This window comes from Telmatherina bonti (assembly GCF_933228915.1).
Source record: "Telmatherina bonti genome assembly, chromosome: 3".
Classification (NCBI taxonomy): domain Eukaryota; kingdom Metazoa; phylum Chordata; class Actinopteri; order Atheriniformes; family Telmatherinidae; genus Telmatherina; species Telmatherina bonti.
The window spans coordinates 16,467,894-16,493,435 of record NC_136621.1 but is presented as its reverse complement, the minus strand read 5'-3'; the positions used below and the strand labels follow the sequence as shown (position 1 = coordinate 16,493,435).

Sequence of the window (25,542 nt, the reverse complement as noted above, 5' to 3'; positions counted from 1 at the left end):
CGCGTGTGTGTGTGTGTGTGTGTGTGTGTGTGTGTGTGTGTGTGTGTGTGTGTGTGTGTGTGTGTGTGTGTGTGTTTTGCTTCTTCTGTTGTTATGCTGCATGACCAAAATTACTTGTTCCTGCTGGAAAGCTCAGTTAAGTAGTGCTTTGCCCAGCCTCTGTGTGTGTGTGTGTGTGTGTGTGTGTGTGTGTGTGTGTGTGTGTGTGTGTGAGAGAGATGCTGGGAGGAGGAGAAGGCGGAGGGGGGTGGGTAGTCTGCACACTAAGTGAACATTTGGCTGAAGGCGGTCGTCGACCCTGTCCCTGTCACAGCCTTGGTCTATCCTGGGTTGCGATGCCAAAAATACCCGAGGGGTTGCTGGGAAATGTAGTGTTTTTGATGTTTGTGTTGATCCAGTAGCTGATTAACATGAACAAGAAATAATAGCTAAAAACGCAAGGTTAACGTGTTAAAGCAAACAGCATTGAACCCGAACTGTTTCCACCTCAAAGTGTCTGCAGCCAAATTGCTCTGAAGAGAGAAAATACACAAGTCTCGTGACTCAGCATGTGAGTAAACATTATTCAAGTCTCTTGTGCCACCGTACGTGGAAGTGTGGGGAACCAACTGCAGGACAGAGAGGCAAGAGGCAGATAATTTGCAGAAACATGACTTCAAAAAACTTATTTGAACAGTAGTCTGGCTGGGGAAGTCACAGGAGACTTCAGACAAGCTAACACAATGAACCAACAATTGAGAAGAGAAACCAAAGGGTATAAATACAAAGAAAACAACGGGGAACATGTGGAATAATCAGTAATCAAACCAATTGAGCTAATGAACAGGAAGCAAAATGTGCAGCAATACAAAGGGGAACATAACTACAAAATAAAACAGGAAATCAAAACTAAAGAGACAACACAGACTTCACATGACATCCTGGTAGTCGTGTTTCCACCAGACTTTTTATATATATTGATTTTGGCATTTGCAGCCAAGTCTTACAGAGATGCATCCACATATTATAGCGAGCGAAGCAAGATTTTATACCCAGTGGAGATGATGAAACCAGGGTTCACAGTTTGATTCATAACTTCTTCATCAAGCTGGTTTTGGTCAACAAAAAGTAGTCAAATATCTGCAAAAGATTGTAATTTTTTCTGTCACCTGTTCCTGTTCAAGTTCCTGTTAATGCAAATATCTAACCAGCCTATCTCTAAGGTTTACAGCAGTGGTCGACAACCATCGGTCCACCGCCAACAATAATATCTGGCCCGCCAGATCATATTGATAAAACTGATAGCAAGAGTTATGTCAATGTGCAGACATGGTACTGTTTATAGTGCTGTTTTATAAGGACAACAAGGCCCCTTAAGAATAGTTGAGTTGGAGAGAGCAGAGAGATTCAATGCATGTCAGCTGCATTGGTAGCAGAGGCAGTTAGCTTTGACAAGCTGCCTGTTTAACAGTGAATGTTTGACTACAAGCTTTAGCAATAAAGTCTACACAACTCTTCTAGTTCAAGCAGAGTTCTGTGTTTGCTTCACTGCTGCTGAGTAAAGTGAAGGAGTTTACCCTGAAGATAACTGCAGCTTTTATACTTTTATATTCATGTTGTCTACATCAGGTTGGTTACACTGTAGGCTCTAAATTGGTCCACAAAGGTTTGACACAGACCTCCTTGGAGCTGAAATGCATCCCAGTTAAACAAACACAACTACGTGTCAGTATTTGATTGTGATTAGTTAGAGTGGGATTAAGTGTTTATGGATGTTTGTGTGTTGTAGCTGAATGCATATAGAGATCATTGCAATAGACATGATAGACATAAATATGTATGTATTTAAGTCTACGGCTGAGTTAATGCCATTGGCTGCCTTTGTTCTTCTAAAACAGGACGGGACTGAAGCACACACTCCATCTATATCAGCTACATGGGCTCGGCCTGACACCAACACTGTGCAATTTTAAACCAACCTTCAGCTTTCTGAGCTCGGTTTGGTGACAAAGTTTAAAAGCTGTTTCTATCAGTTTTCAGAGATGGTAGAGGCAACAGACAAAAGTAGCACAATTACTAAACCCTTGAAGAAATGTTGCATTTTGGGACCAAAAATACCAGACGGAAAGACGAGGAATATAACTGGTTTTGTTGGAGCTGAATGTTCAAATAGATGCAGTGTTTCCTTTACCTGGTAAAACTGCTGCTCATTACATGCAGCCAAGTGTAAGGCTCGATTCTGACATCTCCCTGACCCACTTCCTCATCTACTGCTGAACATTAAGGGACACTAGAGTTTAAAAGACACGTGTATGAAAGACACATAGTATACACATAACATGTTTTACATCTTCTATTTGAATGTAATATAATGGTTGGATGCAAGGGGTCCAACCAGGTACTGGAGGTGGACCTGATAAAAGAGAAGGTGCAAGGGTTATGAATTAATTACACCTGGTGAAATGACCCATTTATTAACTTGTTATGGGTTGAATTCTGTAGCTCAGTGTTATGCCTATTACCTTTCTTAAAATGTACTGGTGAATAATTAATTTTCATTTCATATTAATGTTTTATTAGCTTTTAATCATTAGAGTTGACATGACAGCTGTGAATGTTTAAGCTCTCAGTCTTATAAAAACACCTGTAGCTCATCATATCATTCAAGGTTAAGCATTCTTTAGTTTGCATGGATTTCTGCAAATATTGCTTTTGCAGTTTCCATTCGTTACCATTTGTAGTCTTGTTTTATCTTGCATGACATGTGGGATATATCTTACCTTTCTCCAGATGTTGATGTTGTGTCGCAAAGGTTTCATTAGAAAACATCAGAGGTAACTGCAGCGTTTATTGGGTGTAGAGATTTATCAGATTGTCTTTCCTTCTCTTTACTAGAGAGATGAATGCTAATTGGATCTCTTCCAAACTTGTCCCGTCTTTCTACACAACTAAATTAGTTCTGATTAGATTTAGTTTCGCCTGATATTTTCTTCTTGATTTTATTCATTCGCATAAATATAAAAGTGTACATTTATTGATAGTATTTGTCATATTTGTCATTCATACTCAATTCACCTGGAGGCGAGCTCTAAACTCTGCGCTGCCCTCTGGTGGATGTACTGCCTAACAACTATACCAATATGAGGGCATGAAGTTTGAAACGGACAGGTGAAGGGAGCAGAAATTTATCATTAGTCTTACTTAGAAGTATAGAAATTGGATGGAAGGAGTTTTAATTTCATACACTAAGTCCAGTTGATGGTTGCAGGGAAGCTTGAGCCTGTCACAGCAAATAGCAAGGAAGAGGCAGGGTGCACCCTGGACAGCTTGACAGTTCATTGGGTCCATCAAGAACAATGCAGAGAAATACTCTCACTCCTAGAGAGAGTTTATAGTGACTATTTAATGCTGGAAACTGGAAATGGAGATACCCATGGATACAAATGGGAACATGTAAATTCCACATACAGGCTACTCTTCAAACTCCTCCCAAGTCAAGACTCAAACTATCGACCCCAGTGCACATTTTATTAATGACCTTGAATGATGATACTGACTCAGAAATGAGTTGTCTCTCCCCCAAAAGAAAGATTTAATTGGATTTTATGCTACTGACCATGTGTGGGAGTTACTGGAGGTTTTCCATAACACATCATCTGTGTGGAACTTTTGTCATGAAACAGCGAGTGTGTTGACAGAGATACGTAGCTAAATGCATGAAAATCAGGCCTTTCATGAAAACACTGAATTTCTCGTTGATTTCCTTTCAGAGTAGCTTAGTGAGGTTTAAGCTCAAAGAAATATGAAATGACGAGCCAATAGGGAGATGTTTTAAAGGAGCGAGACCTTTAAATAGCTTGACTTCTCATCACAAATACTGATGTTTTTGCCAACTGAAGCCACCTTGTAGGTCCAGTCAGTCATTCAAAACTTTATATATAGAGCTCTTTCACACATCATAAGGTACCCAAAGTGCTGTACATGTAAAAAAAAAAAAAAATCACCACTAAATAAATAAATAAATAAATCACCACTAATAACACACAATGAGAGAATATAAGACAAAAAAAAAGAAAACCGAACAAATCCAGGCCTAGTGGTCCTGCTCCCTGCAGTTAAAGGACAGCGTAAAAAGATGAGTTTTTAAAAGACTTAAATCACTTAAAGTTCACAGAAAAAGGGAGACCATTACAGAGTTTGGGGGCAGTTGTGAAAAAGACTGTCGTCACAAGTCTTAGAGACTACTAAAAGCATCTGGTCTTCAGATCCGAGCGCTCTAACAGGACAGTGTGCAGAAGCTCAGAAACATACGAGGGCGCCAGACCACTTAAACATTTAAAAGCCAGAAGTAAGAACCTGATTCAGACCTGTCGAACAGATTTCTGCTCATAAATTTGACTCATATCTGCAGAATTTGTCAGCACAAGCAGAAACACAGATTTACTTTGTTTTTCCTATCTTGCATTCATTCATATATGGCAGTAGAGACAAAAAAACCCCAGACATGTCTGTTACAAATCTATGTCTCTTTCTGTGCTCCATGGTCAAGCTTATGTGTGTAAAATCAGCTTGGATTGAGAAAACGTTGCTTGTTGTGTTTTGCTTTTCATTTTGTAAATGTTTGCGTGCATACAAGAGAATTTAAACTGCTTTGTGTATTAGCTCTGATGCTCTGAACAGGTGCCATGATGGATCATTTCAGCTTTCATGTCTACTTCCAGAGAATAACTGTGTCCAAAACTTGATGACATGATAGAATCCTCCATGTTTTATTGTGTCTTCGGATTTACCATCTGACTGGGTTAAAATCAGCTCAAAAAATCAGTCCTTTGCAGCTGCTTCTTTTATTTGTTTATTTATCTTTTGCATATCAAGATTTTGAAGCCTCATAATGGGCTGGCTGCACGGAGGCCGGCCAGTCCTCCTGTTTGCATGTCTGAAATTCTTCATCAGAAATCCTCCTTCTGTGCTGCATTGTGCACTAATGCATTATGCAGTTGTGGATCTAACCAGGCACACTGGCCTGTGTTGGAGGTAACTGGCAGACGCCCTGCAGTAGCTGATCATCCTTCCAGATCTGCAGCGTGGTTGTCAGCCAGCTGATGACTGCTTCCTCCCATAGCATGTCATTGTTGTTCAAACAGAGGAAGTGGAATGATAAGCCACTGGCAACGGCCATAATTAACATATGCTTTGTTGAAGCGAAAGACAGACACGCATTCATATTTCAAGTTGAACGCAAAGACGAGTCCCAGTTTGTTTGTTCTGTCTGGCCAGAGATGAAACGTGAAAAGAGATCATCCATGCAGAAGAGATGTTTTTCCGTTAGCTCGTCTTCTGCATCTCTGCTACAGTACACAAAAACACTTTCACCTCAGGAAGGACTGAAATTGATTTTTGGTGTTTGGAATAGCGGGCTGACACTATCAGCAGATTAGTACGGTTGAATAATTTGTAGAACTGCAACAACTCTGTGAGCTTGGAGCAAACATTTAACAGCAGCATCAGTTCGGCTCCTGCTCACCTCCAGCAGGAGGTGGGAGGCCTGATGGCGTGAGGCTTGATTTTGTGGCTAAATAAGCACCTACCGTGGAAATCTTTTCCTCCTGTGACTGCTTTGCGATGGAGAGGAGCCTATGGCACCACTGCTGCTCATTGGTCAGAGTAAGAAAAGTGCATGCTTCACATTCATATCCATAAGTCTCCAATAACATCTGAAAAAGTTGCTAGCTTTGTGTCTGGTCACATTTTTTCAGAAGAAATTTCTAGATGAGGCTGAAAAGTCAAAGTTGGTATCATGGCAGCAGTGAGCAGCAATGGTGGAAGGTCTGCTTCCAGTAATTTCAGAAGTGGCAAAATCATGTCATTCGGAAGATTATTTATTCACCTTTTTTGTTGGTATTACTGTTTTTGTGATCATTTGGAGCCAAAATCTAAATGATAATGTTGCACATGCCTACGAAATGAACTGTAGTGTTTTCTCCTCCTCCAGTACAGTCACCGGCTCTAACATTTTAAAAGGCGCTTATCTGGTTTTCTGGAAACGCATGTTCCCATTTATGATTGGCTAAGCAGGATTTTCTTCATTTCTTGGACAACTTTGGTGTTTCTGTTGGTCTCTTAGTGGTCGCTGACTTCCTGCCAGTTTAGATGACATCAAACGGATGTCACCTGCGGAGGCTAAAAATGAAACTCAGTAAAAATTAAGTGTATACCACTGTGCAGGAAAGAGAACATCAAAGAAATAAAAAGGAAATATAAGAGAGCAGAAAGAAAAGGAGGAAACAAAATTGTTCACTTGTAGATTTTTCAGGAACAGCAAAACATTTACAACAATACAGCAAAACAGGCAAGAACCTCATCACATAAAACAAAAATAATCCCCAATTTTTTTTTAAAGATAATATTTTAATAAAGACGAATTTTAGCAAATTCTCATTACAGCATCAGACACTGCATGTGAGGGCTTTGTAGACCACTTTAGAATTAAAACAAATGATTTTAGATCTAATTTTTTTTAACCTCAACAAATTGATTTTAACATAACTAATGCATTGTTTATACCCAAGGACACAATGGAGAGGATTGTCCTGATTGATGCAAAGGTGCTTGGTTGAGTTTTTTCCAAATGAAAACCGACAACCTGGCTTTATGTGTCCATTTTTTTTAATCCTGCGTCAAGTTTTAGAGGTAAAAAGTCTTTAATGCAGGATCGCCAATCCTGGTCCTCGAGGACCGGTGTCCTGCAGGTTTTCCAAGTGTCCCTGCTGCAACACAACTGATTCAAATAAATGTGTATTCAGCAGACATGAGCAGAGCTTGTCTGAGTCTAAAACAAGAGTTTTTCAGCAGGGTGACTTGGAAAACCTGCAGGACACCGGCCCTCGAGAACCAGGATTGGTGATCCCTGCTTTAATGGTACTCAAATCAAATAGACTGCCTGATAATTTAGGCCTTTATTGTGCTTCTTTCCAGAGGAAAGCTGACAGTGGCATATTAGAATAGTAACTTTATTCTTTGTAAAACCATCTTGTAATTGTGTCACCCAATAACCGTCATTGCCACCATAATACAGTTTTTTATTATTTGGCCATTACATAAAAATATAGATTTAATATAAATGCACACACAGTTTCACACACACATTGTCAGATTCTCCACACACATTTTAAAATATTTGTTTTAAAATCTTGCTTGTGAAAATGTGGAAGATTACTGTGGTTTTTTTTTATCCATTCTATTAGACACAGCACAGTGAAAATAACTTCCAATTCATATCATTCCTCTGGTTTTTCTACAATAATTTCACTTCATGAAAAATGTGGAATTGTTTTCATTTGGAGGGTAAATATTCAACAAAGAGGCAGTCAGAGAAGAAAAATTACAAACATTAACTGGTTCTATTTTTGATGATTTAGTACCACTATAAAAATAAATATAAACTAATATAGTGTTTATAAAAGAAAAAAAAAAAAGATTTTTTTAATAGTTGTTAAAATAATTTTAATCCTATTGAAAATGTGGGTTTTATTAACAGTTCATTCTTACTGATGTAAGTACGGCTGCCCTCCTCATGCCTGATAAATAATACAGACTTTTCTTCTTACTCACATTTTATTCAGAGGATGAATTTTAGTTTCTATAAAAAGGTTGGTGACTGGGGTCTTGCTGATGAGCTGGCAAACCGAGCCATCCCATGGATGTCCTTGAACCACACTCTGGAATAACGGGATCTTTTCCAGCATATATTTGCTGAGCGAGCGTTGTATGTGGTGCTGATGGGGAAGGATGTTACATAATGGTGGATAAACAGAGGTCTCCAGATGCAGAAGGCCTCTTCTCTCTGTCTCCTCATGTCGGCTTCACAGAGCTGTTTTGTTGCATAATCAGTTTGTTATAAATAATTCTTCTTGCTCTTCTTTGATTTTTTTTTTCTTTTTTTACATTTTGTTGAATCTTAGTTAAATGGAAAGTGATTTTGGTGGTTATATATGGAGATGAATTCTGACTCTGCTGAAGTTTGATCCCTTTGTTTTGTGTTTATTAGAAAATATTTTAGTGATAAATCCACTGTGTTCCTGCGGCTTTGTGTAATCTCCCTTAGCTGATTAGTGAAACACCAGATCAAATCAATACTGGCAGAACTGTGGCTTGGGATCAATCTAAACCATGGCAGATTTATCTGTGTGTCTGGGAGCCACAGCAGGAATCACAGCTGGAGGAGTTTTTTTGTTTGGCTGCGTCACAGTCTTTACGGTTCAGCAAACGACTAAAAGTCACGGCAGTCCAGAAATAACTAGCCCTGCTTTCTTTGTTTGTCTCTGCTCCGTGTTTTCTTTCAATCATTTCCAGATGAGGTGTGTGGCATGAAGTGATGCTTTGAGTAGATGATTAATTGAGAAAGTTTATTTTACAGGGACAAAATTAAAAAAAACAAAAAAGGGGAAATAAAACAAACAAAAGAGAGACAACTAACTTCTCACTCTTGGAAGAATTAACATGCATGTCTTTAGTCTGTGAGGAAGCCAGAGAACCCATTCATACACAGGGAGAACGTGCAAACTCATCGAAAGGCAATCACAACACTATGTAGCCCCAATGGTGGAGTCATGCAGGAATGATGAATAACAATAATAATAGTACTCCCTCTATATAATACTCAGTTCAATCCCAAACACATGATGCTATAATAGAGGTGTAAAGTAGTAACAGTCAGATCAATAACAGTTCATACCAATAAAGTGAATATAAGTGATAATGGTCCTTACCTTGTGATGAATCATCTCCGTGCTGTTCAGGTACCCTATTTCTACATATTATTTACATATATGGATATTTGGATTTTACAGGTATTCTAACTTTTTAGGCAAACATTGAACTTTTTGCTCACTTGTTGATATTTGGGTGCTCCTGAGTCCTGACATCATCAGGACATCCTCATCAGTTTAAGCAACCGATATCTGATTGGTGGAAAGTTTGAAAGGAAGTGGCTTAATTATCATTTCCAGGTCAAAATAGAAGTCTCTTAGCAACATAGTGTGGTGGTGGTGACTTTTTTTTTTTTTTTTTTAAATAACAGTGTTATCATAGATTCTTGTGGATTTACCAGAGTATCTGAATGATCGTTTTGCCGCTAGATTGTAAACCTAGATGGGATATTAATGACTGGAAAACTTCTGCAGATACCCTAATGGGTAATCTGTCCATCACAATTCATCCCACAGAGTTACACAATAACATTTGTGAGATTCTCAACTTTTCAACTTTATTTGTATAGCGCCACTTCATTACAATGTTGTCACGGGGCATTTTATATACACGAATCAACATACACATCATTTAACGCCAATTCATACATGTCCTATAATAGAAATCAATTGATTGCATTGAGTCATGACTTCGATCCAATCCCTATCCTGAGCATGCATGAGGCGACAGTGGGAAGGAAAAAAACTCCCCTTTAACAGGAAGAAAACCTCCGGCAGAACCCGGCTCAGGCAGGGCAGCCATCTGCCTCGACTGGTTGGGGTGGCGACGACTCCGTATATATCATTCTGCTGATATACGTTTCTAATGTTTCATTTAAAATATAAACAAATATTTTCTTTATTTGTCACTTACATGACCCAGCAACCTTTATTTTCTACTAGTTCAGTTTGCTTTATTTACCAGTTGCAAGAGTGATTTGACTACACTCATTATTCTCGGTATTTGTGTTGAATTTACACCCATTGTTGTCTTCATTAGGTTTATCTTCTAGGAAAGGATTGCCACACTTTCTAATTCTTGGTGTGATAAATTCAAAAACATATTTGAGACATTTTTCAGAGATTTTGCATTGTTTTGACATGAAAGTGCCACAAAGTTGCTGCAGATATGTTGGCTGTACATCCATGATGAGAATTTCCTTTTCCACCACTTTCCATAAAATGTTCAATAAAGCAGATGGCGAATATTTGAGCTTTGGGACATGGGGCAATATCCAGCTAGAAGTAGCCATTAGAAGAAGCTATACTGGGGTCATAAAGAGATGGACATGGTCAGTAACAATACAAAGGTCGGCTGTGGTGGTGAAACCATCTAGCATTGGTACAAAGTAGTACAAGAAAATATCCCCCACACAATTACAACACCAGCAGCATGAAGCATTAATCCACGGCAGGATGGATCCATGCTTTCATTTTGTTTTTGGCAAATTCAAAGCATGGCATCTGAATATGGAGCTGAAATGGAGACTCATCAGACCCTATAACGTTTTCCATCTTCTGTTGTTCAGCTTTGGTGAATTTGTGGGAATTTTAGCCACAGTTTCCTGTTCTTAAATGTCTAAGGTGATGTGTTTCTAACCACAGGGTGATGCTATTCCTGAAGAACTCGCCAACATGATGGTTTGTTCATGTACTTGGACAAAACCTTCACCTTCTGACTGCAACTCCAACAGCGTGTCCATCATTGTTCGTGTCTTTTGGACATGACAGTACAGCAGGTAATGGTGGTAATAATATTAGTGGCAGCAGGAGAGTAAAACAGGAAATAAAACATGAATTAAACATATTAGCTCCTCACTTTAGGTTTCCGTGTGTGTTTGACAGGCTGCAGTTCCATATGAGAACCTCCTCCATTATTGATGAGGACTGGATGCTATGCCATGTCGCTTGCTGTTGCTTCCTATTGTTCTATGTTTTAAAGTAAGAAAGAAAGAAAAAGGTCAGAGTGGGGAAAAAAAGATGTGAGAGGTGGTGCTACAAGGATCTAAGCAGCTTAGCATTCAAAACGCTGTAAGCTGACAACTCTGCATGAATATCCATCTCTGCAGAAAGATCCTGGTCTGCACTGTGACTAATTATTTAATGTGACGAGGGGGTTTCACTCGGAGTTAAAAAGAGCAACTGTAAAATATGTTCGGATTGCCTGTTAAATAATTGGTACTCACAATAGGTGAAGTGCATCTAAAACAAATCACTTCTGTTTTTTTTGTTTGGCATTGAATGAGAAAATTTGGGTTGTAATTCTACTCATCACCATTTAAGATTTTATTATTTTAGAGAGGAGAACAGTCTGTGTTTAGTTGTGCCTGATCATGTGGAAGCTTCATCTATTTGCCTTTGGAAAAAACCCATCTGGTCCTAAATCAGGTGTTAAAATCCAGTAAATTCATCTTTAGATGATCACCATGGCAGATCATCAGCATCAGCAACTGTTGCTACCCATCAAACTGGGAAGAGTTACAAGGTCATTTCCAAACCATTTCTAAGGTTAGGTTGTGGAGGCAACAGGTTCAGTGGGAGGAGTGTTGCTAGACATGGGACTCTACTGGGAAACTGGCTCTCCGTTATTCAGATGGCATTATTATAAAGATCTACCATGTTTATAAAATGAGCCTCGTTATGTTCCATCGACTTTACTTTGTCAACGTTTACTGCTGCAATAACCTGCTCCTGTAACTGAAACAAAACAATAGAAATAATAGTTGTATGGTTGTAATAGACTTGTAAAATCCTCCATTTTGTGTTTTGTCAACCAAAGGCAAAACAGGCAACATGAAACATGAACTTTGAATAATGGTATATCTGTTTTCTTCCAAAATTAATCCTGACATGCTGCTGATATCAACTTAGTGTTTGTCCAGGTGGGCTTCTCACTTCTCTTCTCAGGAAACAGCTCTCTCGTTTCATTTTCTCTTCCTTTCTCTTCTTTTCTATTTCGGTTGTTTTTCCTTTCTTGAAGAAATACGTGACTATACCTTGCCTCTTGTGGCTGTCCAACGTAGCCCACCAGCAGGTTGTCTCACCTGAAACAACTGGTGCAGGTCTGGACAAAACCATTATGCAGTGTTTTTAAAAAGTGAGATGGGTTTCAGAGACCATCAGTGATTATTGGGAATTATTATAAATGGGGATTTCAGAGCAAACTGGAGCTTTTATTTCCCAGTAACTGTAATAATTAGATTTAACTGTCTCCTGTCTCTGTTACTGTTACATCATCCTGTTCCATAGTACTGGATGGTGAACCCCTGAGATCATACCAGGGCACAGACCTGTTCGCAGAGGTCTGGCAGTGTCTATGAGGAAAGCCAGGACGCCCCTCTACCCTCCTCATGGGAGATGCCAAGGTGTCCCCAGGCCAGAAGTGATATACGTAAATAAGGTCTTGGTGCCGTAACATGGTGGTCTTTGTTAAAGTGAGGCAGTGATGAGCAAATTGTGGAACCAGACTGTAGTTTCTAATAAATGTTTTTGGTAATTTTCATTTACATCTAGTTTACAGAAAGTTAAAAAAAAAAATAGTAAGCTGAGATTTTTATTTTAATGGGTTGTTTCAGAGTGGTCCATGGTTGCCTCCAGACAACATTCCAGGCGTAAAGCCTTTTGTAAGGCCTCCTTTTAAAGATTTTTACCTATAAATTTGGACACTTTTGTAAAGATAATATGGTTGTTACTGAGATAAATGTAGATCAAATATGAAGTAGAAAAATATCTTTATACTCCTAAAGCCATTATGGTGCAATACAGACAACAAACATCTCTAGATCCTGCGTATTTAGTTTCTTTTAAGGCATAAAAACAATCCAAATATTGTATTTCCTAGTTGGTATCACAGTGTAATACAGAGTTTATTTAACATATGAAGTACTCTGTTCTCAGCGATACATATGTGTGAATGTATGTATGTGTGTTTCCGTTTATCAGTGTGCACGTGGCAACCTTAATGCCACGTTAAGCTTCATTAACAGTTCATCTCTAAATTCGTAGTATCATCAGGTTAATCACATTACACTCATCATTGCTGGCATTTACGCAACACAGCTCAAGTACCACAGCTGTGTGTGTGTGTGTGTGTGTGTGTGTGTGTGTGTGTGTGTGTGTGTGTGTGTGTGTGTGTGTGTGTGTGTGTGTGTGTGTGTGTGTGTGTGTGTGTGTGTGTGTGTGTGTGTGTGTGTGTACTTGCCTCTAAATGCCAAAGAAAAGCTTGATGATCCTTAAACAACACTTGTGTATGTGTGTTTGTCAGTTGGGACAAGAGAGAACATTTCCCAAAATAACTCACAGACACACACGCACACACCAACCCTTTTCAGGATCATCAACCTTTTCGTTGGCATTTGGAGGCAGCTACCACTAACAGTGAGCAACTTTATGCGATCATGAGGATCTGAGCACGCTCAGTAAACACTTTGATCCTTTATTTGACCTCCGCTCTGAAGACCCCGGCAGACAACAGAGTGACAGCTGGAGGACTGAAGTCACGAGTCAGAGAGTTTATTCTGCTGTTATACTAGAGGGCCAAAACTACGGTGGTCTTGAGGAGTCAGAATGATATTTTATCTTCTCTTTTTTAGTAAACAAGTTTTTTTGAGTTCAAACCTCTGATCATGTTTGGCATCACATGTTCCTGCAACTCATCCAGAATCAACTGCACAGGTTCTGACCAGGAAAAAGGGCACATATAACACCAGTTTTTAACTCTACATAGAGAACTCTGCATGGTCAAGCCTCATTTTGGGGAACTTCTGCGGCTATATGTCCCAAGCAGATGCCTGAAAACGTGATCAGGATCTGCTGGCAGTGCTGCATGCTCAGTTATAAACCAAAGGTGACAGAGCTTTTGTAGCAGTGGCTTCTACTTTCTGGAACTTGGTTCCTTGTGACCTGAGACCATGGTGATATCTTTTAAAAAAAAAAAGCAGCTAAAAACATGTTTTTAAATTTTTTTTTTTTTCTCAACTTTTGTCATTAGGCTTTTTTTCATGTTTTATTTTATTTGGAAGCATTTTGATATTTTTTATCTTAAAAGGTTTCCTTATCAGTTTCAGAATAAATATGAAGAATCTTTTATTGGTTTTTAAGGCTCTTAATGGTCTTGGTCCTGACTATTTATCTGAAAGTCTTTTACATTAAAAATATTTTGTAATTCTCTGGTCTTTATGACATGATCTTTCAGTGTGTATTCTCATCCTGATCCGGTACAATCGGGGACAAAGTTCAGTTTTTAGTGTGTTTTTGTTTAAGCAGCAATTTCTGAACCAAATCGGACCTTTTAAATAACTTATTCCGCTTCTCGCCAGTGACAGTGGAATCTGAGGACGACAATACAAACAATGGAGAAGAAAACCTGTTCACCTATTGGTTAATGCAGGACAACTTGTGTTTCCATCAGAGTGAAACATGGAACTTCATCAGATCATAGTGGTCTTGGATATTTCTATCATAACTTTTGAGTTCCTACCAGGGGTGGCTGGCCATTAGAGGGCGCTAGGACGCCGCCCTCCCAGGCAGCTCCCAGCAGGAAGCATTGTTCATAAGAGTTTTGCAAAAATGTCAAAATTTACATTTTTGTATTTACATAATGGATATACCCAGTGACACAGTGATAAAGTGGTGTAAATTGATATTTTTTAACAGAAAAACTTTTATTTAAAATGTGTTTTTACTGCATGTCTACTGTCTATATGCATCAGGTCCAGCTTTGGGGCGATCGAAAAATCGCCCCGAGGAGGTGGGGTTTTGCAGCACATTAGCCAATAGCATAATCATATTGCCGGCAAATCTAGCCTATCAGCGTGGTCCAAATAGTTCCCTGAAGGGCGACAATTTTATCGCCCCAAGCCTGACCTTATGCAGTTGGACGACACTCAACAGACGGCATTTTTCACACGATCGCGCGATGGAAACTGTCGGAACTAGCATTAACTCTGTCAGATCTCTCCTTCAAAACCCATTTGAGAGGAGAACTTTGATGGAGAAGATTCAGATAAAAGAGCTGGGCCCGGATCAACCTGACCTCACTATCAAACAGCCGGCAAGCGAGAAGGGAAAACCTTATGTGAGAAGATTCTCCCGTAACTGGTACACCAGAAAGGCTTGGCTAGCTGGATGCAGCTATGCTAACGATTTATTTTGTTTCCCATGCTTGCTTTTTCAAACATCTGGGACAGATCCCGCCTGGACCGTTACGGGAGTGAGGGATATTAAGCATCTGTCAGAGAAAATTAAAAAAACACGAAAATACCAGAGCACACATGGATAACTCCGTGAAACTAGCCATGTTGGGAAGGCAGAACATAGCTACGCAGCTGGATGACGGTCACAGGCTGGCGGTGAGGAAACACAATGAGGACGTGGACAAAAACAGACATGTTTTACCAAAAATAATTGACTGTATTAAGTTTTGTGGCGCCTTTGAGTTGGCCTTGCGTGGACATGACGAGACAGACTCGTCTGAAAACCCCAGTGTTTTTCGGGGGCTGGTAGACTTCGTTGCCTCCCTGGATAACGTGCTTGAGGAGCACCTGAAGACGGCGACTGTGTTTAAAGGGACATCGAAGACGGTCCAGAACGAGCTACTGGACTGCATGTTGTCCGTGGTGAGGAGTTGTCCGTGGTGAGGCTACACACCATCCTCCCAGACGGACAGAAGGTCAAACTTATTGCCCAGGCGTATGACGGGTAATGAAAATGCTCATTACGTCCACTGCTACGCACATCAGCTGAACCTAATCATGCAGCAGGCAACATCCCACATGCACAGGATCGGCACGTTTCTTTCCGACCTTGCTGGATTCTTCTCCAGGTCACCAAAGCGAACCGCGGTTCTGGATCAGGTGGTTTCTCATAGACTGCCCAGAGCCTCCGCAACACGCTGGAACTTCCACAGCTGCGCTGTAAACACTGTGTACGAGCACAAAGACAACCTGCTGAAGTGTTTCCAGACCATCAGAGACTCCGGAAACTTTGACAACCAAACTAGCAGAGAGGCTGGTGGCTTTGTAAGGATGCTTGAAGATGAGGCTTTCTGTTTTTTTCTGGCACTGTTCCACAAAATTATGCTTCATGTGGTCATGCTGTTCAACCAGCTACAGAAGAGGAACATCGACTCTGTCTGGATTAAAGCTCTCCTTCAGCGGTTCCACGACAGTTTGCTCAAGATCAGGTAAATAATTATATGAAAAGTAACTGACAGAATGTTATTGTCAAAGAGTAGTTGCTCTATCAAATCTGTAAAAAATTTTATTAGTCTTATTATCATAGTAAATTATTCTTATAGAGCACATAGCTCTTTTAGGCCTTCAATGGAAACTAGTAACATTTGACTTAATAATCAGTTTCTATCAGATGATCTTCAACATGTGAACTTTTCAAAGACAAAACTTTTGTTGAGTTTTATGATAAACTCAGTCTTAATCCAGGTTGTTACTCATACAAACCAAGTCCACAATAGGTTTAGATCATTTAGCTGTTTCACAGATATTTAAAGTGCATACAAACATCAATCATGTAAAGGTAATCAGTGAAACTTTTTATGTTTGGACCAGGATGTCCATCCTGTCCCTCTGTGAGAACAGTGCAGCTGGACAGCCACTAAAGAGACAGAGGATGCTGGGACCAGGAGAACAACAGAGGTTGGCCACAGAAGGAAGTCTCATTTTTCCCTTTTTTTTTTTATAGAACAGAGAAAAAGAGAAGAAAAAAGCTAGATTTGGTGAGAAAGATCTTATAAACCACAGCCAATAGGAATAAAGTAACTGACAGTCTGTGACTAATATTTATGTAGTCTGTACTCTTATTTTGGCCAAATGATGCTCTGTCTGACAGAGTGATGTTGAATATGTGGCTGGGGGGAATAACTGGTGCCTCCTTAGAATAGAAATATTCCAGTTCTAATTTTATTCTAAAGGAAAGCTTCTGTTTGTTCCAGGTCTGTGATACCATCCTGGTGCATGATGAGGAGCGCTTTGCATTCACTCAGCATTTCGTTAGTGCAACACTGCTGCATGGAGATGTTTTCCTCAGCACAGCGTGAGATTTCCAGAGGCCGCACTGGACACAACGGTGGAGGCTTATCCCATGCTGGACAAGGCCAGGCTCAGAACTGTCCCTCATCTACTACAACAGAGAGTTTAAAGCTGATAGTGGAGCAGTACCTCTGTACCAGTTTTTCATGGAGAACAACCTTTAGAGCATTTTCTCAGAGACTGTCAGCCTTCTCCAGATCCTCATGACGACACCCATGACAACGGCTGAGTCTGAGAGGTGCTTCTCCACTCTGAAGAGGATCAGGACCTTCCTGAGGAACTCCATGACTCAGGATCGCCTCAATGCTCTGGCAATGCTCTCCATGGAGAAGAAACTTGTGAGGGACATTCCTGTCTTTAATAAAATGGTCATTGAGAGGTTTGCCATGCAGAAGGAGAGGAGAGCAAGGTTCCTCTACAAATGAACAGAAACTTTACACAACTGATTTCCAGAGATGGGAGGTTGTGCTACCATCAAGTCATCTCCATGCCGTGTGTTTGTTCTGTTCAGCCACTGCAATCAACATTGGAATCACCTGCTTCAGTGGCTTAAATGGAACACTGTTAATAAGCCATTTTCCTTTTATAGATGACTACATTAAGAAGTTTTGATATTTGCTGTTATGGTGTTATTTCATGCAATAAATTGTTGAATGTGTAACCTTCAATGGGAAATATCTTAATTTACTCTTTTGCATTAGCTAATGTTTACAATCTTTGACAATTACTGGAAGTGACTGCCCCACCTAAAATATATCTCACCAGCCGCCACTGGTTCCTACACATCTGATCGTGGAGCATTTCTTCCAGCTATCGTCCTACACACATATGCTTTGTTTGTGTTTACAGATCTCTTGCACTGAAGTCTATTTCCTGTAACTACACTATTGTTTTGTAGTTAGGAGCTGGTCTATGATTCATCTGTGGCTATTTGGGATTGCTTTTCTGTGAATGTGAATTGTAGCCTCAGTTTCCTGTTCTTAGCTGACAGGACTTACACCTTCTGTAGCCCATCTGCTTCAGGCTGGACGTGTTGCGTGTTCAGAGATGAAATTCTGTATATTTTCTTATGTGAGTTACTGATCTGTGATGGAGTGACGACCTGTCCAGGGTGTTCTCTTCCTCTCCCCTAATAATTGCTGGGATAGGTTCCAGCTTCACAGGATCCGTAACTGGACTAAGTTGTTAAGAGAATGAATGAATGAGTTACTGTTGTTTTTTTCATCTCTCACCAGTCTGCTCATTCTCTTCTGACTTCTGACGTTAACAAGACATTTTGGTCCCAACAACTGCTGCTCACTTGATATTTTCTCTTTTTCAAACCATTCTCTGTGACCCCTCGAGATGGTTGTGATTGGATGTACCAGTAGATGAACAGTTTCTGAAATACTCAGAACAACCAGATCACTGTCTGTGTAAGTCTGGCTGGTGGTGAGGATGTTTTTGACAGGAGTGTGTGAGTCATGTTCAGCATCGTGTGTGTGTGTGTGTGTGTGTGTATGTGTGTGTCTGCTTTCTGCATCCACCAGAACCACCCAACATGTCTACATGGCAGCAGATGAGTTAGCTTGGTTTCAGTTTAAATGTTTGCAATTGTTATCAGAAAGATATCAAAGTCATGTGACTGACTCCTTAAAGATGATTGCTTTAGTTTCAGATGTAAAGATTTAAAGAAGCTTCTCATTAAGTCTTCTGACTCTGCAGATGTGATGAGGCTGGGAAAGCTGTCTCACCAACAGAAGTCACAGAGGAAAGTTTGGGAGTAGGATGATAGATCTCTTTATTTCTGTCGGCAGATAGCTACGGGGTCCTGCGACCCAGCTGATGAAAATCGGACTCAGGTGTTTTCAGCTGGCCTGGCTGAGGAATTTCATTCCTCCTGGACCAAAAAAAATGTGCAAATGAGAGCAACTTTTACAGAAGTGAGAGTCACATTTTTCAGAGTGTTTGGGCCAAGATGGCCACAGCTGGAGCAGCAGTTTGTACACAGCAGCAGCAGCAGCAGCAGCAGCACACACACACACACACACACACAAACATTTAAAACTAAACCCGAGATGAAGTTAAATATCTCTCAATGGCCTGCATAAGCATTTTTACTAGTGTCTTTGAATGGATAAACAACTTAGGGCACATTCACATCAGTCTTTTTGATTCCAATCCGAGTCCGTTTGCTCGGAAAGTCCGCTTTGTTTGGGGAGATGTGAACGCACCAAACAAATTCTGATTCAGACCAAAGAAGTGTAGCTGGTCCACCTACAAACGCAGGTATTTGCACATTTCAGGCAGACCAAATACGGGAAGTGGACTACAAAAAAAAAGCCTCTTCCTGTATTTGATGCATCATTGCATTGTGGTTAAATACATAACGATTGTGTTAAGAGTCCTCTGCCTCGTCTGTTGTTCATACTGCGGTCATTCTTGCAATATATTACTGCAGTTTACTGACATAAGACAAAATAAAAAACCCAAAACAGTGATAGTTTCCTGCTCCATGTTTAGCTTGCAAGAGGGGAGAACAGAGTTTTCTTCTTCACATGGGTCTCGTCCTCTCCTTTGCGTGATACTAGTGCAGCGCCACCTTTGCTGTGAATGGGGATATAGTATTGTAAAGGTTTGGTGTGTTTGACCAAAGTGCAGTGTGAACACGATCTCAGTCCGTATGGGTACAGCCCCCTACAACTGAGCCGAGTCCCCAATCGGACAGACTCTAGTAGACTATCCTGATGTGAATTCACCCTTAGTGTGTGAAGCTTTGAATACTGCAGTACCAACTTTTTTGATAGAAGTTAGAGGACCATTTTGGATAAGTAACGCTTTCAAAAGACTATAAAAAACACTACACATATAAAAAATGTTGAAGTAATTACTTGTACTGCAGTCTCGCTGCAGTTGAAGCCAGTGGATCCACTCACACATAACATCTTTAAATGGAAGAATCATGTTGACTGGCAAAAATTGTACATTCACAGCTGTGCTCGGCATTGACTTGGTTTGACTTTCATATATCAATTTTCTTCCACTTATCCAGGGTTGATTTGCAGGAGCAACTGCCTAGGCAGGGAAGCCCAGACTTACCCCTCTTTGGCCACTTCTTTTAGTTCATCCAGGGGTAATCCTGACCAGTCAAGACATGTAGCCCCTCCACCTTGTCCTGGATCTTCCCCCTGAACTCCTCCCAGAGAGACTTGGCTGCCCTTTGTTACTCATTCTGTTCATCACTTTTGTACAGAATTTCTAGGAACAGCGGAGGTTTTGAGGGCATCTGATATGGTGGTTTCTTGATTTGGTCTCTGCTTTTTGCAGATGATGATGTTCTGTTGGCTTCATCAGGCCATGATTTCCAACTCTCACAACAGCAATAAACAGTTGGGTGTGAAGTGTTTGTGATGAGAATCAGCACCTCCAAATCCAAGATCATCTACCTACACTGGAAAAAGGTCTGTAATGAGGTCTTACCCAAGTGAAGGAGTTCAAGTATGATCTTCTTTGGGTCTTGTTCAAAGTGAAGGAAGGATGAAGAAATAGAAATAAGGTAAGGAGTCAAGCCATCCAGGACTAGCTCAAAACATAATTGCTGATCTTCCAGACCCACAGGATCAAGTTGATATTACTCGAAGATCTGGTTAGGTTGCCTTTTGGATACTTCTCAGATGAATGTGCCCAAAATACCTTACCAGGGAGGCATCCAGGAGGCATCTGGTTAGTGTACTCCTGGTTACCTCTCTGACGAGGCGTTCTCCTTGGTAAGGTAATCTAGGCATGTTCAACTTGAAGAAGACCTTGGGGAAGACCCAGGACACCCCGGGAGGACGTCTCTCGGCAGACTTTGGAATGCTTTGAGATCAACACAGATGAAATGTGGCAGGAGAGAGGGAAGTCTTGGCTTCCCTGCTTAGGCAGCTGCCCTGTGACCCATCTCAGATAACCGGTTGAAAATGGATGGATGGATGGACCCTATTTTTTAATGAATGTATTATCCCCATAAGTGATGACTTTTGTGACCCATCAGGAGATATTAGTTTATTTTCATATTTCTGGTTCTGCTGTTAGATTAAGTTTTCTGCTGTGTTTTATGTAAGAATTCTGTAAAACAGCATCATAGAGATGTAACATCTGCTGTTTGTTTGTCAACAGCGTGAGTCAGAGTAAGGAGATGGACAGCACTGCGAGGGCGCGGCATGCACCAATGTCTCCTTCCGACTTCCTGGACAAACTGATGGGCAGGACGTCTGGATACGACGCTCGGATACGACCGAACTTTAAAGGTATTTCCCAAGCTCTGTTATTGGTGAAATGCATTGACTTTATTAAGGGAAATATGTTAATAAATTCACACGTATAGCTTCAGCTGTGATTTGATTTAACAACCGCAGTTCCAGCCTGTAATGGAGAGAGCCATATAGCAAATAAAAATGTAAATTCTGTGGTTGATGTTTGAAGCTCCTTTTTAAGTTGAACAAAGTGGGTGTGAAAAAGAGAGAAATAGTCTGTTAAGGTATCTCCTGGGACACTCCTGCATTCTGAGCTGTTTTTAGATATCCTGACAGGATGCGTTCATCAGTGGGAGTATTACTTTGTAGTTGTAATGCCTCAGTAATTATTTCACTGAACTGATTAATCTTAGACCCTTTTTTTTAAAACTCATCCATCATGCTCTCATACTGTACCAGAAGAGGGCGCACCACAGAACTCAGACTGCAGTTCTCAGTGTGACGCAAGCTGTGTCCAATTCAGGGTCTGCACACTCTGAAGTGTGAGGACTGTGTAGGCTACAAAGGTTTCTACGTGGTCTGCACACACTGAAGTGCGCTTACTGTCAGTCAAATGAGATGTCCTATCTAGTGTACGAGAATTACCCATAGTGCTCCAGTCCTCCATTGCCTAGTAATTCCATATGTGAAGTTTATCTAATTACTGATCCATTCTTCCACAAAAAGACACAAAAATATTTTTAAACCGACAGAAAATGGTGCCAGTAATTTAACTTTGATTCATTTTCATTTTAATTTGTGTCTAAATGACAAACATGAAGAGGAGGCGGTTTAGACGAGCTCTCCTCTGGCTGACAACTCATCCTGTCAAGCTGATAACTTCAGTGAATAATAATCCTTGTTAGACGCATATACAGTCGTCCTCATATGTATTCATACCATACCATTAAAGAAAGAGGGAAAACAGCTGCCCGGGAAATAAGATGAAATTGACAAAAGTAATAATAAATTACAAATTTCATAAAAACCCTTACATTATTTTCTAGTTTTGTTCAATTGAAAGATTTTTTTAAATAGCAAACATATATGATAAATTAGTATATGTTACATCAGTCATGAACTAATATTTTGTAGAAAAATCCCTTGGTGTTTCCTCTACAGTCAGGGGCTTTTAGTTCCTCTCAGTTGGACTTTTGAGGACGACTGTAATTAAATTAATTTGTAGTTATTGGACATAATGCCGCTTTGCATGTGATAGTTTGATTTCTGAGGTCATGCATGACATTTCTGACATTTTAAACACAGAATGTATATTTTTTACATTAATGTTCATTTTTAGTATAAACACAGACGAAGAAAGAGACCGGATAAATCAGGGCATTTTCAGGGTGTATAGATATTCTCATTGTATCAGCTTTGGACTTTTTCAGTCTGTTTTGTTTGACGACGAAAATAAAGTACAATAATATTCTTTCCTTGTCTGTATGTGGACCCAAACACAGCTCTGTGTTACAGTGAACGATCACATTAAGTATATATTTCTTTGCTATTAAAAATTCAAGGCATGCAGGAAGTCTTACACCTCCTTTTGACTTTATTGAAATAGATCGCTTTATGGAAAATATTTGAAAAATTAATCTCAAGTTAACTTTTCTCCATTGGAAAAACACTGTTTTGCTTGCACTGCAGGAGGATTAAAGTTTGAGGCCAACACTAACTGGATGCAAGTTAAATTGCTCAGCACAAAAGTGCACCGTGTCGCCCGAGGCTTTAAGTTGGAGTTGCTAGAGGACAAAAAGTACAACCAGAAAGGAAAAAGCCGTTCTCTTCTGTTCGCTGTAATATTTATCAGTCCGTCTCGCCCTGCAGGTCCTCCAGTCAATGTCTCCTGTAACATCTTTATCAACAGCTTCGGCTCCATCGCAGAGACCACTATGGTGAGTTCAATCTCAGAAAGTCATCTACAGTTGTTTTTCTTCTAAGAATGTTCCAGCGAGTTAATGATTCAGGACATGATGAAAGATAAATCGGTCATTGGTGAGACATTAAACATGGAGATGTTACGTGCATTTAACATCTGAGCCCTGAAAGGTTTCCTGCATTCTGTGGCTTGTTTCCGAACACATTTGTCCTTGACAGGACATGAATAAATCCGGGGGTTTTATGCTTCAGGTCACCTCAGTGCAGAGACGGGCTGCTGTCGGATCAGACAACATTAATTCTGAATGTGGACTCAGGGCGGTGTTGGGGGTCTGGGATGGTTGTTGTTTCTAGTGGTGCAAGGCCTTCCTCTATTCAGAAACCTGCTGCTTTGAAGCTCTGATGACAATACCTGACATGATTCACTGATGCTTTCTGGTGAACCAGCCCACATTTACACCAATTTAACCAAAAAGTGGAAGCAAGCATGAACTTGTTGGAGATTTGGTCGTGAAAGTTGATGGTTATGTCACCAGGCTCCATTATAAGCTACGGTTTTCCAGAATAAACAATCTGCAGACGACTGAGTGAATTTCATTAGGATGTCAACACCAGCTCATATAAATCACCTTCTGAAACCTGTAAATGCTACCTATAAATTGATTTCCAGGCAACATAACAACACAGCAACACGCAGGCTCTATTCTAAATGAATTATTCCAGTGACTGATGAATCACAGTCAGCTAGATGGATGGATGGATGGATGGATAGATGGATCTCTTATAATTAAAAGCTTCCTGCACAGAGGAAAATCTCATGCAGATGACCCAGCTTTCTGCCAGCACTTAAAGCATCGTGTATTTGAGGAACTGTGGAATCTGGACATGTAGACGGGGTCCCACATGCGCTAATCTCTGCATGCATGTCGTCCGGTCCGTGCATATTATGTGATTTGTGCAATCAAACTTAAAGACTTGTGTGCACAGAGCGTTTTTTAAGGTAAAATTCTTGATGAGACATCTACACTGTGGCATTTCCCAGACATGTATCATTAATGAAATAGTGTAAAATTAGAGTTTTTTTGGTTCACAAAACACTGGTTCCGTGTGGATAAAATTATCAGTGATACAAACAAAATAACATTTCCATTTGATTTTCATCTGGATGAAAACACATAATATGTGTTTGGAGTGGGATTTGTTTATATGATCCAGAAGCAGGGCTACTCAATTCGGCCCTACGTGGGCTACAGTCCTTCAGGCCTGAAATGTTTCTAACAAACCGGACTCCAATTAATGATTCACTTTGCAGAAATTCACAGGCTATTGGATCCATTTAATAAAGTGTGTTGAAGCAGGGCCAATCTGAACACCTGCTTAACTGCAGTTAAGTAGACCTGATGTTGATAGAAATGAGGAGGTGCAGTGTAAATCTTATCAATAACATCAGGCTGTTTCATTTTTACTATAAGGACAAAGTAGGAACCTGCTCTAGAGGAAACTTCAGTGTTTTGGGCACAGGTTGTATCTTGTTACGGATAAGTAAAGCCACTCTCATGTCAACTTTACATCCTTGTTAGAACATAGAGCAGTTCATATTTTCATGTCATCGCATGTGCTAATCCTTCATTTCATTTTAGAAATAGATTTCTTCATGAACATTTACTAGAAGCTGGAATTTAAAAGATTAGATTGCAAAATTGGTCCAAAATTATAACACAGCGCAGTTTTCCGGTACCGCTTACCGAACACATTAAGCTCAAATGCCGCTCCACATAAACTTCCAACGGCAAAGGACGACATTAAGGACAGTTATTTTCCACCACCTAACCAGATCACGTTGGAGGTTTGTTTCATGTTTTGTGGAAGTGACATCGCGAGATAGAACGTTATTCTGATTGGATAAAATTAGGGACATTACTGCAACCTAAAGGTTTGATATGCTTATGCTTGTTCTTAACACAGTTATGCGGATCTGTGTGGATGGATTTGTTTTTGAAAAATGAGGTTGTGTTGACTCATTATTGTTTACAGGCTAGAGGGGGGGAAGATATTCGGTTTTACAAAAACCCAGCTACGTGTGTAAATGGTCTGAGTGACAAATAAGAGCGGGAAGGCCTGAGAAGCAGGAAGGAACAGTCACATGACACGTTCACGTCAAGTAAATCACTGTTGTAAATAAAACACAAATTGCAACAATTCCAAATCATTCTGGTCTGACTGACTTTCTTCTGGTAAAAGTGTTTTTATGTTTCGTTTGTATATAGAAAAAAAACCTAAGAAATAAAACGGTCTGATGGAGGGCTCGGCGATGTGCAGAGATGATGACAAAAGGAGGCAGACGGGGACGAAAATCTGAGGAGACAGACGAGCAGACAGGAATAGCAGATGTGCAGCAAAGACGTTTACAGACTCTGACAGCAAATACTTTAAAGTGACATGAAGTCGGTCCAGCCTTCACACGCTGCTTAGTACATTGATATCATTCACACATGCACACACACACATAGGATCAGCGGATTATGTTTCTAATCATCCATACATCAATCCATCCACCCATTTTCTTGCAGCTTATCCGGGGAGGTTCGCAGGGGCAGCAGCCTTCAGCAGGAAAACCCAGACTTTGCTCTCCCCAGC

General features: G+C 40.2%; 1 protein-coding gene across 2 annotated transcripts in view; it reads left to right on the top strand.

Moving 5' to 3' along the window:
- Window positions 1–25,542, top strand: part of glra3 (glycine receptor, alpha 3) — a gene marked incomplete at both ends in the record, with an annotated part of 57,924 nt that overhangs the window by 7,568 nt on the left and 24,814 nt on the right. Inside the window, 2 exons of one of the 2 annotated variants that reach the window (XM_079238361.1) lie at window positions 20,909–21,039; window positions 22,855–22,922. In XM_079238361.1, coding sequence (XP_079094487.1) covers window positions 20,909–21,039; window positions 22,855–22,922 — 199 coding nt within the window. Of the gene's footprint in view, window positions 1–20,908; window positions 21,040–22,854; window positions 22,923–25,542 lie in introns of those variants that run through there. The other variant, XM_079238362.1, reaches the window with a different exon arrangement.